Source organism: Trachurus japonicus, chromosome 7 (genome assembly GCF_045865225.1).
Source record: "Trachurus japonicus isolate A0001 chromosome 7, Traja_1.0".
NCBI classification, from domain to species: Eukaryota; Metazoa; Chordata; class Actinopteri; order Carangiformes; family Carangidae; genus Trachurus; species Trachurus japonicus.
The window spans coordinates 15,560,267-15,580,606 of NC_140913.1; the positions used below are offsets into that span (position 1 = coordinate 15,560,267).

Sequence of the window (20,340 nt, forward strand, 5' to 3'; positions counted from 1 at the left end):
GGAGTATGGGCAAAAGGACATGAAAACTTGCAGAGATGGCACAAGAGAAAGACTGGGATTTACAGTGGAATATTTGCAAATATTACAACAATAACAGTACGAAAAACTATTTCAATCCAATTCCATTAGTGTCCAAGGAGAACACCCCACACTCACTCAACTCTTTCAAGAAAACCACGTGCACACAAGTCATCTTAGGGTAAATATTATATTTTTAGAGGCCTTTCCTCATATTTTGCCATCTTTTCTAAGCTCCTCAAAATTGAGACTTTTAAGTGTTTAGGAGGCTTCAAGTGTTAATGGAGAAACTCCATGAACAGTTCTCTTGGCCACAAGGTGTAGCTGTGATCAGAGAAAAGTAAATATTTCCTGACTGTACCATGAGCCAGTCCATGAATCCCTGCAACCAGATGTTCCCCACTGGTGGCTCCGTGGTATCTGATGTACTCCCGTTCACTCTGGTGCCGGTTATCCATCGTCTTCCCTAGACCGTCGGATAAAGTCCCTGCAAACTGACACACAGAGAACAGTAGGATGTTTACAATAAATGGCAACTGGATGTTGCTCGTTTAGAATGATTTGGTGGAAGAATTTCAATTTCTATTATGTCATCAGGAGACAACAAAGAGCCGAAACCGGCTGATACAATGCAAATACAAGACAATTATCATCATCATCGTTTTTACTTCCTCAATTTCACACAATGAACATACAGTTGGACGTACAGTATACTTGGTTTTGACCTAGTTTTGTGTATATGTTAATGTGTATAATGTTGTAAACAGACAAGCAATTGATGATACATTTTTGTGATGTGTCTGTGTGAAGAAAAAAATGCTGTAAAATATACTGAACAAACACTACGAATAGTACCCAAAGAGTGTGTTATACACAGCTGAGTCGAGATGTACCTTGGCAGCAGAGTTGGACACACCATGGGTCACGTTCCGTATGAGACCACCCACGTTGCCGTACTTGATGAGCTCAGACACACCCTCGGTGACGTCATTGAGGAGGCCCATTGGATTTCCGAGGAAGTCCACGGAGCCCAGGATCTGAGCTGCCTGGCTCATTAACTCCTACAGACAAGAAACGACACACAACACACACAACATGATCAGACAGTGACACAGTGTCTGTCCATGTAGCAGCTCATTTTTATTACAACAATTTAAAATAATACTACTGTAACTAACTATGCACCCACATCTTCAGTTGTTGCTATAATCTTTGCCAAAAAGCAGTTTCTTTAATTTGATCAGCAAACAATCAGGGAATAAACCCTGAGCTCATCTTTGGCCACACACGTCCACATGTACAGTACGTGTGGAGGATGGGTCATGTGATGCAGTGCTCTTTCTATCTAATTCTTGGTTTAATAGTTGTTACAGGTGCTGGCAGTTTGTTTGGGTCAGTGTGCTGTTGAAAAGCAAATGATGGTCCCCCGGCTTGGATTTTTTGGGCCTGAACTAAGCTCTGGTTCCATTAAGCACAAAGCAGATGGGATGGCATAAGCAGCTGAATGCGGTGGTAGTGATGCTGGTTAAGTGTGTTTTCAAATTTGAATAAATTACCTCAAGCATCACCAGCAAAGCTCCCTCCAATTCTTGATATTATATGATTGGTATAGTTGATCAATAATGCTATTTGCTGTGTACCCACACTTAAAGAAAAAATTCAGAGTGTGATGGTGTGTTGAAGCTTTTGACTGGTATTATAAATCAGATACATTCACATAGTGAAAGACACTTTTACTCCCAAATGAAAGGGTCGGGCAGTGTTTCCTAGGATTTGTTTAAGTAGTGGCGGTGACCATTTCAAAATTCAAAAAAGAAAGAAAGAAATTAACTGATGATTGTAGTATGTGCAAAAGTTTGGCCACTCTAAGTCAGGACTTAATAACTAATTCACTCGCATGTATCATAGCCTGTATTAATGAGGCTTTATATCAGTGCGAGCTCCTCTCACCTCTCTGAAGTGCTTAAGGATGTCGTTTATGATGATCTCCTGGGTCTCATAGGGGTGCACCCTAGTGAACGGGTACATGTTGATGACAGCATCTTCAAAGCGAACCAGAGGAAAGCCTAGAGTGCCTTTCAGAGCCTATAGTGAAAAAAAAGACAATTAAAGCAGCCATGTGACATATGAAAGCAAAGAGGCAGACGCAACAGGAAGTAACAATGTGATGGACAAAACTGGACACTGTTGTTAACGTTAAAATGTTCACTTCATCTAAGGTTGATTTTTAACTATGGCTGAACCATCTACATGTTAAAAGATAAGAAAATTATTCTAATTCAAATCATATCCTATTATACAACTGCAGAACAGAAGAAAACGCAGTAATCAGTAGTTAAGTTTCAGCTCTCAAATGTGCGTAAGTATGCTCCTGACTGTCACTGTGCGTAGATTTTGTTCTAAGCTAAGAACAAATCCTGGATAAGAAAACATTCATGAATGAAAATTTGATTGAATCCAACCCAAGGAAGATGATTAGATGATTGTGTTGCTGGGTTACCTTGAGATCAGGAGGCAGCTTGTGAGAGGTGAAGACGCTCAGTTTGACCTGAGGGAGGCTGATCTTCAGGTTCTCAAAGTAATAGCGTTTGGGTGGTCCTGCATCTTCACTAGACTTCTCATGCAGGTTTTCATCCAATTTCTCAAGTTCTGCAATAAAATATGATTTATAGTATTACTTTAAAGAGGAACTATGCAAGTCTGGTTGCTTTTCCGCTGTTTTGCTAACCCTCCGCCTGGCCATGTGCATTTGTTTACAATGAAGCTGGTGAAAAATCAATACATGGAGCGGTGGATAACATATACGGTGTTACGACGTGTATATTTGTGTAGTCTTAACTGTCATAAACAAAAGATTGCGGGTTATGGAGCGCGTTTGTCATGTAGTTAACTATCACAATTACTCCAGAGCTTTTTAATTAAGGTAACATTGTAGCGTAGCCACGGGAAAAATCCTGCTTAGTTTCTCTTTAAAGCAAACCTTGCCCACTTACTCACAGTATCACACATCATTTAACAATGACATTCAAATAATGACCTACCAGCATCTGTCGACCCATATCCAAAGAAGCTGAGCAGCTTCAGCAGCAGTTTCTCCTCAATGATCACAGTGAAGCGTCGGGCTGTCACCATGAGATGCTGTCAACACACCAGGGTGACATCATTAGTGACATGTTTTTAGCCACTTTGTTTCTTTGTCATTTAAATCTATGGATTAGTTTTGCACAGATCGGACTCATGGCCTAGGAGTTGGTAAAACCTAGGTTTTGCACATTTCTTGAAGTCACTCACCTTGAAGAGATCAGTGAGGATTAGGTTGCTGGGAACCTTAACAGAGTTAACCTGCAGGGCCGGGCCGCTTTCAGTGACACCGCTCTCACTAGAATTGGGAGTGATGCACAACATCACAGGCTGAGTGGTTCCCAGCAGCTGGTTGTCCACCTGATGACCAGAATACGACAGAGCACGTTTTATACAGTTCTGTTCTCAGGGACAAGCTGATATCTGTATCTGATTCGTTATCTTAAAATGACCTGTATTTAGAATTATTAAAAACTTATAATATGAAGCATCTTTAAGTATTTTGCTATGAGATGGTTTTGTATACTTAAAGATGAACTTAATAGCTGTGAGCTCACCTGGATGTTCTGAATGCTCAGCTCCAACACCTCATTGGTAGCAGTGCGAGTGAAGTGGACATCTATGCCAGACAGTGTAGTGAAAACCAGCTCCTCAGGAGCCTTGTTGACCAGAGACACACCCAGACCTTCATCCAAGTTCACCAACACCTGGAAAACAATACAAAGGAGAATCAGTTTCTCGTTCAGAAAATAACTGTGAAACTGAACACCGCTACCAGATCTCCATTCAAGATGGTGGGGACTAAATATACAGTATATTCTGTAGACGAAAGAAGCCTATATGAGGTCCATTCCCCATAATACTTCACTCTCACACTGGGATATGACTTTTCTCCTGGGACCTAACAACCAGTTAAGAGTTGGTTAGAGTAGTTCTGCTCTGCAGACCTGCTCACAGGAAAATGTATGACAACACTCCTCCTCAACAACAGTGACACGAGTGCTTGCTTAAAGTTCATTGAGAGTGAACAAGTTCAACTGAACGGCAAGAGCTATGACACAAGTCATCCAGCTGATTGTAAAGGCTACAGGAACCACAACAGATCTAACATAGAACAGCTAAAAACAGGAAAAGTGCCACCAGAGTGCACAGTCTTGTGCAGTATCTTCTTTTTCCTTTCATTTGTTTAATAAAATAAAGAACAAATAGGAATAAACAGATAAAAATGAGAAACTGGGGATTCACAAATGTGTGATGTGGTAACTATGACATTTTACCATGCATGAACATCAGTTGTGCATGAAAAATACATCCATGAAATAGTTTCAAGGTCTCTTGTACCTCCAGCTCCTGCTCAGGCTCTTTCTTCTTCATATCCTCTTTGCTCTTGTCTTGTTCTGTGCTGGGTGAGCTGCGGACCATTCTCCTCTGGTTGAAGTCACTGATCTGAAACAGGGACAAGCCAAACACATATCTGTGAGCAGAAATTGTGAGGTTGCGCTGTAAATGAAAAGCAGATATTATTAAGCAGATAGTATTAATCTTATATATATCTCAAACAATCTGTAAGAGACTCTGTTATCAGATTATCAAATTTACAATGAACACACAAGCTTTGTTTTACAAAGTTTATCTCAGATTTCACTGTATGTCTCCGATTGCAAACCATACACACTGAACAAACATGGTAACACTGAAAAGAAGTCATTGTTAACTTTGAAGGTGAATAATGAATCTTAACAATCTTATTAAATTAGAAGTGTTAAAAGACTATATGCTTTTTATTTTTACAGAGTTTTGTTCTCACCTGCAGGACACGAGTGGGTCCATCTGGCAACACCTGGACTGACAGCACACCAGAACCAGGTCTCATCTTCTGGTTGATGAACTGCTGCTCAGGGCCAGGCTGCATCAGCCCTGAGTCTGGTCCCAGCACCACCTCTACTCCATCATACAGGCCTGTCACACCACCCTTCACCTAAAGGGTACAAGTAATTAAAAAATGTAAATGGAAGAAAACTATACTTGGACAAACGAATTAAACTACAACACAAAAGATGTGACTGTGAAACTGCAGCGCCATTAAACCTCAACGGTCTGCAGGGGTGCACAGAGGAGTTTTTGAATCACATCTTACACATTCCTCATTGAAGGACATACAGTTACTTCAGAAAATATTCAGTTGTCCTCAGTTTACACACATTTTATTGCTAATAAAACATATTACATCATACTATGTACAATAGACAATGTACCACCACAAATTGTGGGGATGCTATGGTACAAAATTTTGTTCCATTTCACAAATATTTAGGCGACTGTTCTGAGAGCACTGCGGTCCAAGGAGCTCTTTTTAGACCTCTTGGTTTTTGTCCTGACAATTACTGTGAATTGTGACCTTACAAAATTGTGCAACCACTTGAATTCGTCACAGGTGGACGGGTTAAGTTCTACATACACATCCCAAGGATAATTATAGCAAACATGACGCATATGATGTGTTCTGTACCTTTGTTTAGAAGACTTTGTGGACGTTTCTAAAAAACATGTTTTTTTCTGTTTGTTATTATGAGTAAATAAATGTAGAGTACTCATTTAAAATCAAAATATTATTTCTGAATATTTTTTTGACGCAACTGTTTCAAGGTAGTTGTACTCACCTGTACTACCAGCCGTGGCAGCCCGCAGGTCAGCATGCCTGAGCTGAAGTACCACGTCTGTGTGGTGCTACGGCGTGAGTCTGGCCTCCTGAGCATCAGGGGCTCAAAACTGGGAAAGAGAGACAGGGAAGGTTCTCACAACCAATTCTCATTTTACTTAAAACTAACTAATTGTAAATTCTTTCTGAGAGAATAATTTGTTGTTATTAATAATTTGTTGTTTGTCTAATAGCCCATACAGGTGCATACAGTACAAACCTGTTGTCACTAACAGCCGCAAGCCCTGCTATGTCCAGCACCAAGGAGGAGTCCAGTGGGCGTGGCTGAGCTGGCTTGCTCTGTGGTGGAGACGAGCCTTCATGACACAACATACCGGTCCCAGTCATCCTCCATAACTGTGAGCGCTTCCCTGGTTCCTGCACAGTAATCAACATACATTTTGCTTAGGGCTGACCCAAAAGAATCAAACCGGATGTTACGATGGCATTGCCGGCATTTCTCCCCTTCCCCTTTGAATTTTCATGACACTAATGGAACTAAAGAGTCAGTGCTTTAAGGGGGACATTGTGACTTTTATGAGATCCACACAACAGGTATCATTCATTCTGGGTTTTCTTGAACTTAACACTTTTACCTTCTTTTTCAAGATGACCCTTTGAGTCTTGGTGTCCACATCAAGGACAAGCTCAGCACAGCTCACAAGACGCTTCTTTCCAACAAGTCGTTTCTCAGCATTCCTGCAACAACAGAGCAATGATGCCTATTTTCCCGATTTTAAACTTATTTACAAAATGAGATTCTTATTAGACATAACACTGGCCCATACTGTGAGAAAGTGTGCGTGGCTGCGATGTAGATGAAGTTCTCGTAGTAGAGTTTGTTGTATTCTCTGAAGAAATTCATATCAGCCGTGACCTCTGAGGATCCGGCTCCCTTTGCGGTCAGTGTGAGGTAGGGTGCCAGTGTGGGTTCATCACAGGCGTAGTCCAGCTCTGAACCTGCCTTCACCTCAGTGTGCAGCCGCATGTCAGCCACTCCATGCTGCCAGAACTGGATCGGCACCTGAGGGGATTAAAATAATGGCATCTATTATACTTGTCTAGTTCATAGAGAGAGATCAGAGCATTCAGGTAGTCATTCAGGCACAGGTCATTTTGTTTACCCCGTAGTAAGAGGTCATGTGACATCACAGTGGCTTACCTCAGACATGTTGACAATGCGAAAGGGTGGAGGCAGCTGATCAGTGTCAGTAAAGGAGATCTGGTAAGTGGCTCCTTTCAGGGTGACCTCTGTCCGAAGGAAGAAACAGTTCCCCAGTATGTCCCTGTTCAAACAAAGATCAAATACCACAAATGTCAAATACACTTATTCTGTCTCAGTATAAAACATACTGAGTGGTATATTATCATGCCATGGCTTCTGGTGAAGAGTCCTGTAAATAATATTTGTTCATTTGACTAAAAGCACTGCTTCAAAGTGGTGAGTACTTTTTTCTTTTTTTTTTTTTTTTAGATTACAGTACTTTAGAAAATGTACTTTGCTATTGCCCAACGCTCATAAAAAATAATAACATATTAGTGACTTTGGGCTATACAACTTGGTTTGTCTTTGTAATGTACAACATTAAACTAATGTAATCATGTATGCTGTATATTCAGTTTGCAAAAAGTTGAGGGATGATTGAGTATATACAAATTGTGAATTGTAAATCATTGTAGAGTATATTCTGCCACTGAATGCTATGTAATTTGTAAAGGAAGGAAAACACGAGTTCAATCAGGCTCCTTGAGAGACAAAATATAGGACATCAACAGTTTCCATCTGTAGCTCACCTCATGTTGATGTGGAATGACTTTGGTTTGTTGACCTCAAAGCCCCCAGACCAGGTGCAGTCAGCAGTGTCCATGAGGCGCACACACAGCAGCTGGTCATAGTCATTGCGGGGCCAGTGGAAGACAACGTTGGAGCCCGGCAGGGTGGAGATGTAAGCCTCTGGGTTGGCCGTACCCTTTAAAATATTAATTCATCAATGTAAACTGTTACCTTGTACTTATTGCCTGACCCTGTGAGTCAAACTTGTTGTAGGTGTTTATGCAGGTTCACTGGAATCATTCACTTCCTCGCTTACTGAGACCCTAACATGAGGCAACAACGTGGAACCAGGGTTTCTGACTGGAAGTCATCAAGAAACTAAGGATGGTATTTTTGAATTATTCTTAGTGCAGTGAGAAGGCAACATATCCCCCATGACAAGGCAGTGAGCCATATCCCCCCCTCTAGGTAACAACACTTTTTTGTGAACACACATCAGTGAACAGGCTCGCTGTGCACATCCAGAAAAATCAAATCCTCACCTTTCCTCGTGCAAACTCTCTTTGAGCGAAAGCCAGTTTGTGTGAAGATCGGTTGTCCAACAGGTAGCGTGGGGCAAAGGTCACTATGTGGGTGTCCCTGTAGCGTCCCTTCCCTTTTCGCACACTGATGCCTGTTTAGATCAGACACAGAACAATAAATACCTGACTAAATGTTTTATTATCAGCAAATTTATACAGTTTATACATATCCCACAGACAACATTTACCCTACATGTCCTGAATGCATCGATAAAAGCCTTTTATCAGAAATTTTAAGGCAATGAAATAAAACCTATGCTGAAATGTAAAACGTATCTAAAATGATTTTTCACTACAAATTCCAACATAATTGGAATTTGGCCTATACTGTATAAGTACGTTTTACAAAAAATCCCCACAGGCTGCTCCATTATGTCTCTCTTAATGCTTCTAGTGTAGAGTTATATATGCAACAACAATCCATTAAAATGATCTTCAGAGGATCCAGTTCAGGGCCAATCCTGTATCTCATCTGTGCTGAACATCATTACATAATCCGGTAGGTCAGTGAGTGCTTTTGAACTGTCGAATGTACTTGCCTATGTTGTAGATAAGGCCGGGCCTGTTCCCATGCTGTATAACCTTCACTGCCCTCACTCCGCTCCCTCCGTCCAGGGAGAATCCCTGGCACCAGCCCGGTACTCCATCTGGGTGGATTCCTTTCCCGATCCGCATAGTGCACCTGGCATCAAGATATATGTGGAGAAAATGTGATGCAATGACAGATAAATAAAATCTCGGGCTCAATAACTGAGACATTGTGTACGATCCAGATTGCTAAATGGAGTGGTCTGGTCACTGGGACGCACTTACATGGCAGGCTGCTCCTTGTCCGTGTAGCAGAAGAGTAATGGACTTAGACTTCGGGCCAACTCATGCTCCTCAAACTGACCCCCTGCATCGGCTTTACCATTGTCCTGACGGAAAATCAATGGCAGACCTGGGGGAGGAAAGTGTCTTTAGGAAATAAGTGCTGAGAAACTCTTAGTTACTGACTTGTGAAATCTATACAAGTGTAGTTTTCAGTAATAAAAGACAACATTACCTGTTTTGTTGATGAGCCAGTAGGGGGCAGAAATCAGGATTTTCAGGGCCCCTTGTGCCCGCAGGATGATGCGGATGGTGAGGCAAAGCAGGCGTTTGTTGGTATCGTACAGTCGCATGCGTACCACGTAGTTCTGAGTCCCGGGGGGGATCAACAGCTCTTTGCACACAGGGAAATTTTCCAGCAGGACTCCTGAAGGACACAGCCCAGGAACAGAAGGAGTGAGGACTAAAAAATGTTAAAGAGATGCACTCCGCGGTGACAAACATTTGAAAAGTTCCTACCTAGCTCTAAATTCTGTGAGGTGTCGGCCGCGTGAAGAATGGCCTCTTTTCCCGGCTTCAGTGAGCCTTTTATGGGCGTTCCTTTGATGTAGAAGTTGAGGTCACATGGCAGCAGGTTGGCCACGACCATGGTGGGTAACAGGTAGATGGTGTGACCTGGCTGTCGATAGATCTGCTTTGCACTGCCAGAAACTCTCTTAGCAGGTTGCTGCTCTGGGTAGTCCTCCTTTTTGATGACCACACAAAACCTGAAATATGCAGAGAAATTAGTTGAACCGTACCACATGTGAGGAAGACAACAACCAAAAACACAAAGTCAAAGTTTATTGTATTTACCTGAAGTTACGTTTGAAGTTATCATCGAAATCTGCTGACTGACACTCCCTCTTACTGCTGCTGATCTCTCCCTGCCGCTCCACACTGGTCCAGTGGATGGGCACCTTGCAGAAGAATAAGCCCAGGCCTTTGGGCCGTGCCTGTAGCCGCCAAGACGTCAGGTGGAGGGGGACTGCCAAGGCCTGGCCAGGAACGATAGGAGGCAATACCACTGGTTCTGCAGGCACAGAAAAACAAATGACTTTATTAAAGAGACAAAATACAATATAAAAAAAAGATAATGTGAGATCAAAAAAGGTATAAAAAAAACAAAATAACACAAAATATATTAATTAATGTAATCATAATAACACAACTGAATAAAATGAACAGGATTAATGAAATCTGTCTTACTGTCAGGAGCGGAGGGGCTGTCCAGTCTGACTTCCATAGGAACATCGAGCCGGTTCTTCACCATGAGAGCAGAGCGCACCGTGATGACCTTCCTGGCACTGCCCTCCATAGTGATGGAGAACACCACTCTGACAGGAGGCAGGGCCGAGAACTGAGGGGCCAGAGAGAGTCACACTGAGTCACCATCAGGTTTAGATTCTTTCTGAGCATCTGTATTGACCCTTGATTCATATTTAGACTACTTCTCTCCCATTGATCTCTCAGAGCTAACTTCAACCATTTCTTCATCTATGTTCAACCGAATCAAAGATTCCTTTAGATCATCTCCATTGATCTTCATTAACAGCTTACAAACCACAGGCTTTAAATGCTGCTGTAATCAAAGCTCTACTTTTGATCCAGATGTTTTTAAGTATAGACCCATATCCAACCTCAATGCTCTTAAAATCCTTGAACAAAACTGTTACTAACCAGTTTGATTATTCTTTCTTTCTTTACTTTTCTGGGTCTTAGTGATGCATTTTGCACTGTTGATTGAGACTGTAACATGTCTTTGGTTTTAAAGGAACCACACTAGGCTGGTTTGAGTCATCGTCAGATCAGGCTGTGATCAAGTGATGAGGCCAGAAGAGACTTAATGAGGCTGTCAAACTTGAAACATTATGTCTCAAAAAGATGACGAAAAACTACTCCATGTGTTTGTTTGACTGTAGACTGAAGCACTGTTATTCTTTATTATCAGGATGTTCACATAACTGGGTGAAAAGCCTCCAGCTGATCCAAAATGCTGCAGTAGAGTAGTGACAGGAACAAGGAGAACAGATCATATCTCTCCTGAGTAAACCTCATCGGCGCCACCATTTCTATCACATTACGTGTCCTTAACTTAATTAGAGTCTTAAATCTATCCCATTTCTGTTTGGCTTTCCGTTTGAAACATCTACAAGAATTGTTAAGTTTCATTGACAACAACTGGACTATGTATTTTAAATGTACAAGTACTTTAAAAAGAACATGTTGAGGCAACAGGTATTCTAGTGACGGTGTGAAAGTGTACAAAGAGTTAATATTAGATTGTTATAATACATATAATTCCATCTTCACTCTGTGTAATATGCAGGGCCTTTATGTGTTCATGCTAGTGATTATCTGAAAACTAGATTTAGTTTAATTTATGGCGTAAACTTTCAAACTTTCTTTTGTTCTTTAGTTTTTAGTGCCAAGAACAGCAAATTAGTTTCTCCAGTTTTAATCCGCCCAACTATTATGTATCCAGTGAATACTGAGCATTACAGCTGGAACTGTAGTTACAGACTATAAGTCTGCTTTCATTGACTGCTCACTGATCAAGAAACAAGACTTGCTGTGCTTACATAAACATGTGGGTGGATGATGTTGGTCCTGCTAATAGGACTGCCAACCTGTGGAGGAGGAAAGGAAAATGAGATAATTACAAATAAACATTTGACAGCAAACTCTTGGCCAGTTTGTTAGCCTTGGGATTGTCAACATTAATTTCTTTCTTCTGAGTTTTTGACTCAAACTTACAGTGTTGGAAGAGTTGTTTCTATCTGGAGCTGCATAACGGAAGAAAACACCCACTTTGTCCACAGACACTGGCTTGACTTGCTCCCACCCACACACACGAACCAGCAGCTGGTGCAACTTCAGCTCATGAGTGTGCCTGCAGAGGATAAGACAGAAAGGGATCCGGGATACATAATGCTGATCTATAAGATTAAACTATGAATAGAAAACAACGTTTACCATTCCATCATTTATACTGATATAATATACTGATATTTATACTTATTTAGACTGAGTTTTATAACTAAGTTCATATTAGTTAGCATATTAGTTAACATTAATAACAACAACATTGTAACATTTGCTAATACACGCATTATTGATGTATATGTTCGATTATGAACTACAGAAGAATATATTTGATATATTAGTAAAGCCTATTCACTCTAAAATGAAAGATGAACATAAATATATGGTAGATTTTAGTGTATATCTATATAATTTATAGAAAAATTAAAACGGGCTCATATGTCTCCAAATCTCTGCAATAGAACTCATAATCACATTTTGAAGTATACCACAAAAAGTTTAAATTCAAACAGTTAAATGACTATGGTACTGTAATTATTTATCAACACCACTTAACGACCCAGCACCGTACACAGTGCTTATATCTGTACTTCTTGTGATTCTATAAGAGATTTTGTAAGAAAAACAAACAAATAATTTAATTAACGTTGCTTAATTTAAGAATGATTGCTAAACCAGTCAACAGTTTCATAAACGATCCCATATTAACTTGACCACTTTCACAGGAGAAGTGACTTTGCATAAAGAGCTGTACCGGTGGCGAAGTTTCTCTCGGGCTTCAAACTCAAAGGGGATCTCCTCTCCAGGCAGCACCTCTCTCCACTGGCTGACGTTGTGAGTGTCATCAGTTCCTGGACCGTGGAAGTCTGAGATGGAGTCTGCACTACTGCTGTGTGACAGTGCCACCCTGTGGGAAACACGTGATCAGCTTTATCTGAAGACATTTCTTTATATGGTTCAGAGCAGCAGTAGCTGTTACCATGGTAATGCAACCAGAAAGGCCAGGGATTAATAATGTCAAAAGATGATGGGAGCATTGGGAGCATGATATCATGTTAGCAACCGACCTTGTTGGGGTTGTTGTCAAAGTGGCAAACCACATGGTGCATCCTGTGTGGTTGCATAGAGCGTATGGTACGAATGGCTGCCTCCGCTTGGACAACTTCACATCTGCCGGGAGCAAAAATGAAAACCAATCAGAGAGAAGATGAGTGTGCTTGGCGTCTTAACTCTATTCAATACTAATTCATTAGTGTTTGTTCAATTCAGTGATGCGTGTCTGTTCCTGTTCAATCTGTATATGGCAGATGTGAAATACAACTCTTCGCCTTGTCACATCCAAATATACAATTGATTACATACATTGGTCTTCATTGGAAGGAGCAGGTCATCGATTGTTGGAGGTCTAGGCTCACTCTACAGCCAGTCAACATGCGAGAGAAGGAGACTGAGATGGTGCACACTAATAAATACCTACTAGGTGTGCACCTGGACTGGTCCCTGAACACATCTGCCATCTACTGGAAGGAACAGAGCCAGCCCCTTTTTTCTTCAGGAGGCTCAGGTTCTTTGACGTCTGCAGTGAAATGCAGCATATGTTTTATCAGTCACCTGACCTGAACACTAGGAGACTGGACAAGCCGGTTAAAAACGTGATTGGGAAGAGTCTAGACTCAATGAGGACTATTGTTGACAGACACATGCAATGTATGATGCAGGACATCAGCCAATACAACCTCTCCACAACATTGTGGAAGGTCGGAGAAGAAGCTGAAGCAGCAGCAAAAGTCTCATCTCACTAGGCTGCAGGACTGGGAGGTTCAGGAGATCCTTTGTCCCCACTGCCAACAGACTGTACAACACCAGAGCCACCTCAGCCATCTATCTAGAGATGGTGAACTGTTGCCATGAAGGGATGAACATGGTAAGCAATACTCAAGACAGTGACATTCAAACCATGATTGACTGGTAGGTACCAAGAAGAAAACATTCCCCATAAGGCAGATTGGCTCCATGGATTCAGATTCTGACTCTGTTGACCATCTGCTCAATCAGCACAAACCCAGATCCATCAGAATCAGTCTTCAACTGTCCAGTGTTGGTGAATCTGTGCCTACTGAAGCTTTGAGTTTCTGGTGGTTTTCTTGGTGACAGGAAGTGGAACTTGATATGGCCTGCAGCTGTAGTTCGTCCATCTCAATGTTGAATGTGTTGCTCACTTTAAAGCTTCTCTGCTCAGCACGGTTAGTTGGTGTTAGAAGAGGGAATGCTCTCTGAAGATAGAGCAGGACGTCCATGACTTTGGTGCCTTGGTCCATCATCAGGGAACCACAGACAGTTGGTCTGGTCTGAGATTGTCTTGTGTGCAGGGGCGGGAATGCAACATTGCTTGGAGGAACACAGTGGCTGAGAAGGAGCATAAGGATGATTGCTTGAGTACAAGTAGTGGGTGCAGACCCAGACGTCTCTCTGAGAGCAGCATTAGTGACTGAATTTGATCCACTGAGAACCAGGGTAATAATTGAACATTTGGGCTGATGTATTCTGGACCTACTGCTCGGCTTTCACTGCACACAAAGGACGAACTGCCAGAAGAGTATTGCAGTAACCAAGGTGTGATATCACCATGGCCTGGACCAAGAGCTGGGTGGTGTACTGGGTCAAGAAAGGCCTGATTTTCTGATGTTGTATAGAGCAAAGTGCCACTGAGAGATGGATGCAAAATGGTCAGAGAAGGATAATTGGTTATTACACTATGACACCCTATATATACATATTTACAAGTATATATAGTATTTTTATGCTCAAAGTAATGTAAAAAACAAAATCAGCAATCACATGATGAATAATCACACATAATCTCTAAAAACAAATCATAGACTAAACTATTGTGCAATAATGTCAGGAGGATCCACAACTGACAATGATGCAGTTGGAAAACAAATGATGAACATTCATGCTGCTCAGGGAAACACACAGCAGACGGAAACTTAGGGGAGGAAAGACAAGACATACTGTATATATAATTATAGTTAAATCTAGACTAGACTGAGAAGCTGATTTTTAACTCTAGTAGTCACCACTCAATCCCACAACACCTCTGAATATAAGGCAGGGTCCATTCAGCTGTGTCAGGCATTACAGGCAGATTAACAAAACCATCTGCAAGACAAATGAGCCTGAATTATTTGAATAAGAAGTCCTCCAAGTGATATATGCAAGTACTGGGTAGGAAGTGTACGGACAATAAACATATATGGTCTAAATTATTTTTTGGGCTGTCTTTTCATGTTATACCAGACTGTCTTATTAATGAGGGATCATGGCTCTGTGTCGGTCAGACCACCTGTTGCAGATATACTGTATATATGTTTTGGACCCAGAACTGATCTGGGATTAGTCATACTTCCCTGTTGGGATTGTGTGATAAACATCTAAAGTGCATTATATGTTTGCACAGTCGTGCACAATGATATTTTTGATATATACACAGTAAAGACAAGGGGAAATGACAAGCAACAAGGTCCCAGTCAGACTCCACCCTGGGACACTGTCATTTCTGGTCAGTCTTGACTTCTGAACCACATAGCTGCACTGCACAATGGTCCTGATACTAATATTAGTTGTAATATACAATTGATTTGTTGGTAGCAAACAGATGATCTTATTTTGATGGACCTTACTCTGACTGAATGAGACCTTTGATACTCAGTGTGCTGGCGAAGTGGCTGACTAGACGACTAAGCTCTGAACGGTACCTCTGGAGTGAATCTGCTGCTCGAGGCAGGTCAAGCTGGCTGTGCTCCTAGTTCTAAGATGAGCAAGAGGAGCACCTGACAGCGGAAAGAGACAGTTACAACACACAGAGACACATGCAGAGACACAATAGGCTTCACTTCACATCATCTCCCTTCTATTTGCTTGTTTTCAGAATTGTAATCAACATATCGCATGTCCATTAAATACATTTCTCTACTAGAGGACTACAAGAACTTGGTTAATGAGTTGCAGGTTCTGTGGTAAATCTATTTGATTGATACTGTTTATATTGTTAGCACCCCTTGGTCAATAAACAAAAAGAGCCACCAGTACCAATCATCTATAAGTGAGTGTATGTTATATCAATACCAAGTTCCACATTGCCAACATGTTTTTGTTTTGGTTGATTTGTTTCAGTGAACACGGGCTACACTACACAGCACACAGTGCTTCTCTCAGCTGCAGATACTAGAGTGTAAACCACAGGTGATCAGTGAGTGACTAGAAGTATTAATTCCCATCTTTCAATCACACATTTTTTATGAAATTGCCCGATAATGACAGGGTAGCAGTTAATCACTGCATCTCATTCAAAAATAACACTATGAAGGCTTGCAGAAAATCAGCTCAAATCTGCTTTTATACCAACAACATAACTAAGTAACCCATGAACCAAGTTTCTCAAAGGATAAATGCATGTGACCAAGTATCCAACTAAAGCCCCCCAAATCTTAAACCAGCCTCTTAAGGAATAACTTGTGCTATTGTCTGTTTTTCTTGTTATCAGCCAATTCCATGAAAGCATGAAGAACAAAAACCAACAGTATGTCCTCTCTACCCTCCCTACCCTGTGTTTGGCAATTCTGAATTGACTGCCCACCCCTGGTTCCGGTTTGTCCCATGGCCCTTTGCTGCAATACCCACACTGTGCCCGACTTCTCCTGTCTCTCTCTCTCACTGTAGTACTGTAATCCCAATAAAGGCAAAACAATAACTTTAAAATGTATGGTGTTCATAATTCAGAATTTTACCTTAGATTAAGCTGTTATCGCATCTAAAGACAATTTATGTATGAGTGTATGTGAGTAAAAAAACTTCAAAACCCTGTGATACAGTTGTGGTACTGTTTGTGACTGACACTCACTCTGTCCTAAGTTTGGTGGGTCGACTGATGAGCCCATCCAGGGTAGGGGAGGTGAAGGAATGGGGCTTGGTTCCTCCTTGTTACAGTAGTCAGCTATCCAGGAGCTCTTGGTGGTGTTGTATTGTTCTGGAAGGACCAAATAAAAACATTTTAGATTTGATGGTGGCGATTCAGTTGACAATCCAGAGATTTTTGACTGAGCACTGTTACACTCCAAAACACTCTTGGTGTCACACCAATTCAAGTTTGTTGATAAGCAAAGAAGCATGCTCCAGTTTTCACTCACCCAACAGGACAGAGGTGATGTTGACATCCAGTCTCTGCTTGGATCGAATCCCCATCTTGAGGCGGGGAGGATGGAGTCGGCCAGCGGCCTGCTGTTGCCACGACAGGAAGCAGGGCCACGGCTCAATGAAGGGCTCCCAGCCTGGTGCAGCCACACACAGATGCAGTAAGTTATGACAGCTTTAGAGTCTGGGAGTGTTTTTTATTCTAATCCGTATTAGAATATACCCCAAAAGATTAGCGATTGCAATTCCTGTTTATTACCACCCTACAGCATTGATTGGGTGTGTTTTGCTGGATACTATCTGTAGAAGCTGGCTTAATTTATGTATAATTATAATAATAATGTCCTCACTCAAGGAAAGAAAGATAAAATGAAACATTAAAGCTGTTAGTTAAGATGTGTTGACATTGTTTAACAAAACCAGTTGAAACTGGTTGAGTTAACAGAAAAAAAGAAAAAAGAAAAATAATGCTATGCTTTTTCTTGAAACCACTTATTTTGGACACTCGGACAAATGGACACATCTTTCATTTTCACATCCATGTTATGATGTTTTTACAGTTTTACAGCACTTATCCTCAAAAGTTTATCCATCATCTTTTCTAATTCTTTGAATTCTAATTCAACAAATGAACTAATATCTAAACTCACTTTTCATTATCATCAAACCATTAAATAAATGTTAATGTGCTGTAAGTAAATTTTTTTTACCTGACAGTTCTCTGTTGTAGTAGTCTCCAGACAAGGTGAAACTGGCATTGCCTTCCTGAGTGGAACCAATGCGCTGTAGCACATACAGCCCTGCAATCACAAACAGAGTGTGGATTACAATCATAACTTTCATCTTTAAATTCACCAATTTGCAACTATTTATTTATTGCTATATATAGCTGCAGTTCTCTACGGCTGTTTTTGGATTTATTCTACTGACGGAAAAAAAGTGATCGCAGTTCTGTTCTTGTAGTTTTTTTCACTGGACCACAACAATGAGGCCAGCCATATGATTTCAAATATCATAAACTTAATAACTAACTGACCAAATTTCCACCAGTGGTCAGAAAAAAGTGCTTTGTCACAGAGTTTGAGTATCTGGTTCAAACAGGTTCTGTTAGGGAGATGTTTACAGCTGCAGATTTGACAACTCAGCGTTGTTTCTAGAGACTTTTTTTCAAACCTAATAGATGACTAGAGTGTGTGGATGCAAACATTCAATTAATCGGTCATTGATAACTGTAAGAAGAAACGGTAAGAAACTAGAAGATCTGGCCCTGTATTCACAAAGTGTGTCAAGGCTAAAAGTAAGTCCTAATTTACCGATTCAGAAGAAGACCAAATCACAAAGTCTGCTTTCATTCAATGTCACAGCATTTTGTCGCAGACACCTCAACTGATGCTGATTTACTTGAAAGATATAACTCAATAGTGAGAGAACAAAGATCACTGTGGAGTTTGTGTTATTTCGGTGGGTGGGTGATGTTATTGCATTCCTCACGATCATTGCTACATAGAAATAAAGCAGCTTCATTGTCACAGGTGTTCTGTGATCGATGCCATCGATGGGCACAACAGGCTGTGGCTTGTAGGCTGCCTCTTAAGTTAAATTGTCCACAACAGGGGGAGAGGGCAACAATAACAGTGAGCAACGCTGTTGGAACTGAAAAATTTCAAATATGTGCATCGATGTGTGTATGTGCCATACTTGAGCTGTTAAATCTCTCATAATAAGAAAACACATTTCCCAATGTTCATGTTTGATGCTGTGGTATACCTTAGAGAAAAGAGACTTACTAGAGAAGGTCAACTCAGCCAATGGTATGTCACAATCCAGACAGTCATCGATGAAACAGATGCAAACACTTTCAGCCCTCACCTCCACCCCAGACAGAGCAGTTGAGTGGCTGTTTGAGCCGGAGTCAGCTCTGGCTCGGGAATGACCTGCAATGTTCTCAGCGTTCTCCAGCAGCCATGTGGCTGCCTGGTCCAGCTGACCTGAGGGGCACATTATTCTGTCTTTATCCTGTCTGTGTAGATTATCAATAAATAGTAATCGACACTTTGTGAGCTCCACAGTCTACAGTCATGTAGAGAACATGTCTGAAGGTCTCACTTACCTTTACAGTGGATCAGGGCTCTTTTGCAGTCTTCTTTCCTGAAGCCAAGGTCTTGTAAACGGGTCAGCTGGCCCTCTGTGGAAAAAAACAACAACCAAACACATGTGTAAAAAAAGGGACCAAGTTTAGTCTTTGTTGACTAATGAAATATTAAATAAAAAAAGACTAAAATTCAAATGAGTGCTTTACATACCTATGAGGGCCTCAGTCTTTTGCCTGAAGCTGTCTTTCGGCGTAGCAGGAGGCTCGGTGCTGAGTGCAGTGGAGGTGTCAGAGTCAGAAGGCAGTGGAGCGCTAGAAGTTGGGATGGATCTGGCAATGGCCAAAAAGAGCTGGATGTCGTTGTACGACAGACGAATGTCCAGAGCAGGAAACTGGACCTTTCAGAGAAACACACGGACAATTAACATGTAACATCAGAGACAGCACAATAGGAATAGTTTCTGTGTATCTGCTTTGCTAATAAGAACCCAACAGGATTACAAGAAGGAACACTGTGCACATCTAGCCTGTGTTGTTCAATTGTTCACAATTGGAGCACCCAGAGGAAAAGTGCTGGGGTCTCATTTATAACCGTTGCGTACGCACAAAACGGGGCCTGAAAGTGGCGTATGTGACTTTCCACGCCAAGGTTGTGATCTATAAAAAACAAACTTGACGGGAGAATGTGCGCAGCTCTAAGTAAACTCTGAGCCATGCGTACACATAGTTTGGAGGAAAAGGGGAATTGGCGACACAGACGGTGTGGTGGTGAACTGAAGTCAGACTCAGGAAATGTAGAGTGAGAAGAACGATTATGTTTTTATAATCGGCCGTCACACATTTAATTTCAATCCGTATGTGTTAGATCCATGTTGCCACGGTGATTTAATTAAACTGTGTTATTTTGCACTGATGTTTCAGAAACATCTTCTTAGAATTTAACTAAAAAAATCAAAATTCCTTCTCTATATTTAATCACCACCATCTCTCAATCATATTGTCCACTCCCAGAGCTGCACCACGGCACCGCTGGAGGAGAAAGGAGGGAGAGGGAGACCATGATGAATGGTTAATAACTAATTTCAGATTAGAACTGTTGTCATTGTTGTAAATGTGCCGACCCGGGTCCAGCATTTGAGAGGGCAGCGCACCAAAACAACACCGCGTGCACTCTGTGCCGCTGACGCCGTTAACAGCTGCAGCAACATGTCACGTTATCACTTTCACA

At 41.4% G+C, this 20,340-nt stretch overlaps 1 protein-coding gene across 5 annotated transcripts in view; it reads right to left on the reverse strand.

Moving 5' to 3' along the window:
- Nucleotides 1-20,340, reverse strand: part of vps13d (vacuolar protein sorting 13 homolog D) — a 47,079-nt gene that overhangs the window by 3,617 nt on the left and 23,122 nt on the right. For 3 of the 5 annotated variants that reach the window (XM_085781444.1, XM_085781442.1, XM_085781443.1), the window contains exons 34-66: nt 19,324-19,510; nt 19,131-19,205; nt 18,808-19,008; nt 17,731-17,820; nt 17,017-17,157; nt 16,731-16,856; nt 15,586-15,660; nt 12,895-12,997; nt 12,582-12,734; nt 11,759-11,894; nt 11,584-11,631; nt 10,211-10,361; nt 9,818-10,034; nt 9,482-9,729; nt 9,198-9,389; nt 8,966-9,092; nt 8,692-8,834; nt 8,114-8,244; nt 7,592-7,767; nt 6,960-7,083; nt 6,586-6,821; nt 6,394-6,496; nt 6,018-6,175; nt 5,760-5,868; nt 4,907-5,077; nt 4,441-4,545; nt 3,657-3,806; nt 3,310-3,459; nt 3,060-3,156; nt 2,519-2,667; nt 1,969-2,103; nt 912-1,079; nt 380-512 (exon numbers count right to left, since the gene is read on the reverse strand). In XM_085781444.1, coding sequence (XP_085637570.1) covers nt 380-512; nt 912-1,079; nt 1,969-2,103; nt 2,519-2,667; nt 3,060-3,156; nt 3,310-3,459; nt 3,657-3,806; nt 4,441-4,545; nt 4,907-5,077; nt 5,760-5,868; nt 6,018-6,175; nt 6,394-6,496; nt 6,586-6,821; nt 6,960-7,083; nt 7,592-7,767; nt 8,114-8,244; nt 8,692-8,834; nt 8,966-9,092; nt 9,198-9,389; nt 9,482-9,729; nt 9,818-10,034; nt 10,211-10,361; nt 11,584-11,631; nt 11,759-11,894; nt 12,582-12,734; nt 12,895-12,997; nt 15,586-15,660; nt 16,731-16,856; nt 17,017-17,157; nt 17,731-17,820; nt 18,808-19,008; nt 19,131-19,205; nt 19,324-19,510 — 4,708 coding nt within the window. The remainder of the gene's footprint in view (nt 1-379; nt 513-911; nt 1,080-1,968; nt 2,104-2,518; nt 2,668-3,059; nt 3,157-3,309; nt 3,460-3,656; nt 3,807-4,440; nt 4,546-4,906; nt 5,078-5,759; nt 5,869-6,017; nt 6,176-6,393; nt 6,497-6,585; nt 6,822-6,959; nt 7,084-7,591; nt 7,768-8,113; nt 8,245-8,691; nt 8,835-8,965; nt 9,093-9,197; nt 9,390-9,481; nt 9,730-9,817; nt 10,035-10,210; nt 10,362-11,583; nt 11,632-11,758; nt 11,895-12,581; nt 12,735-12,894; nt 12,998-15,585; nt 15,661-16,730; nt 16,857-17,016; nt 17,158-17,730; nt 17,821-18,807; nt 19,009-19,130; nt 19,206-19,323; nt 19,511-20,340) is intronic. The other 2 variants (XM_085781446.1, XM_085781445.1) reach the window with 1 other exon arrangement.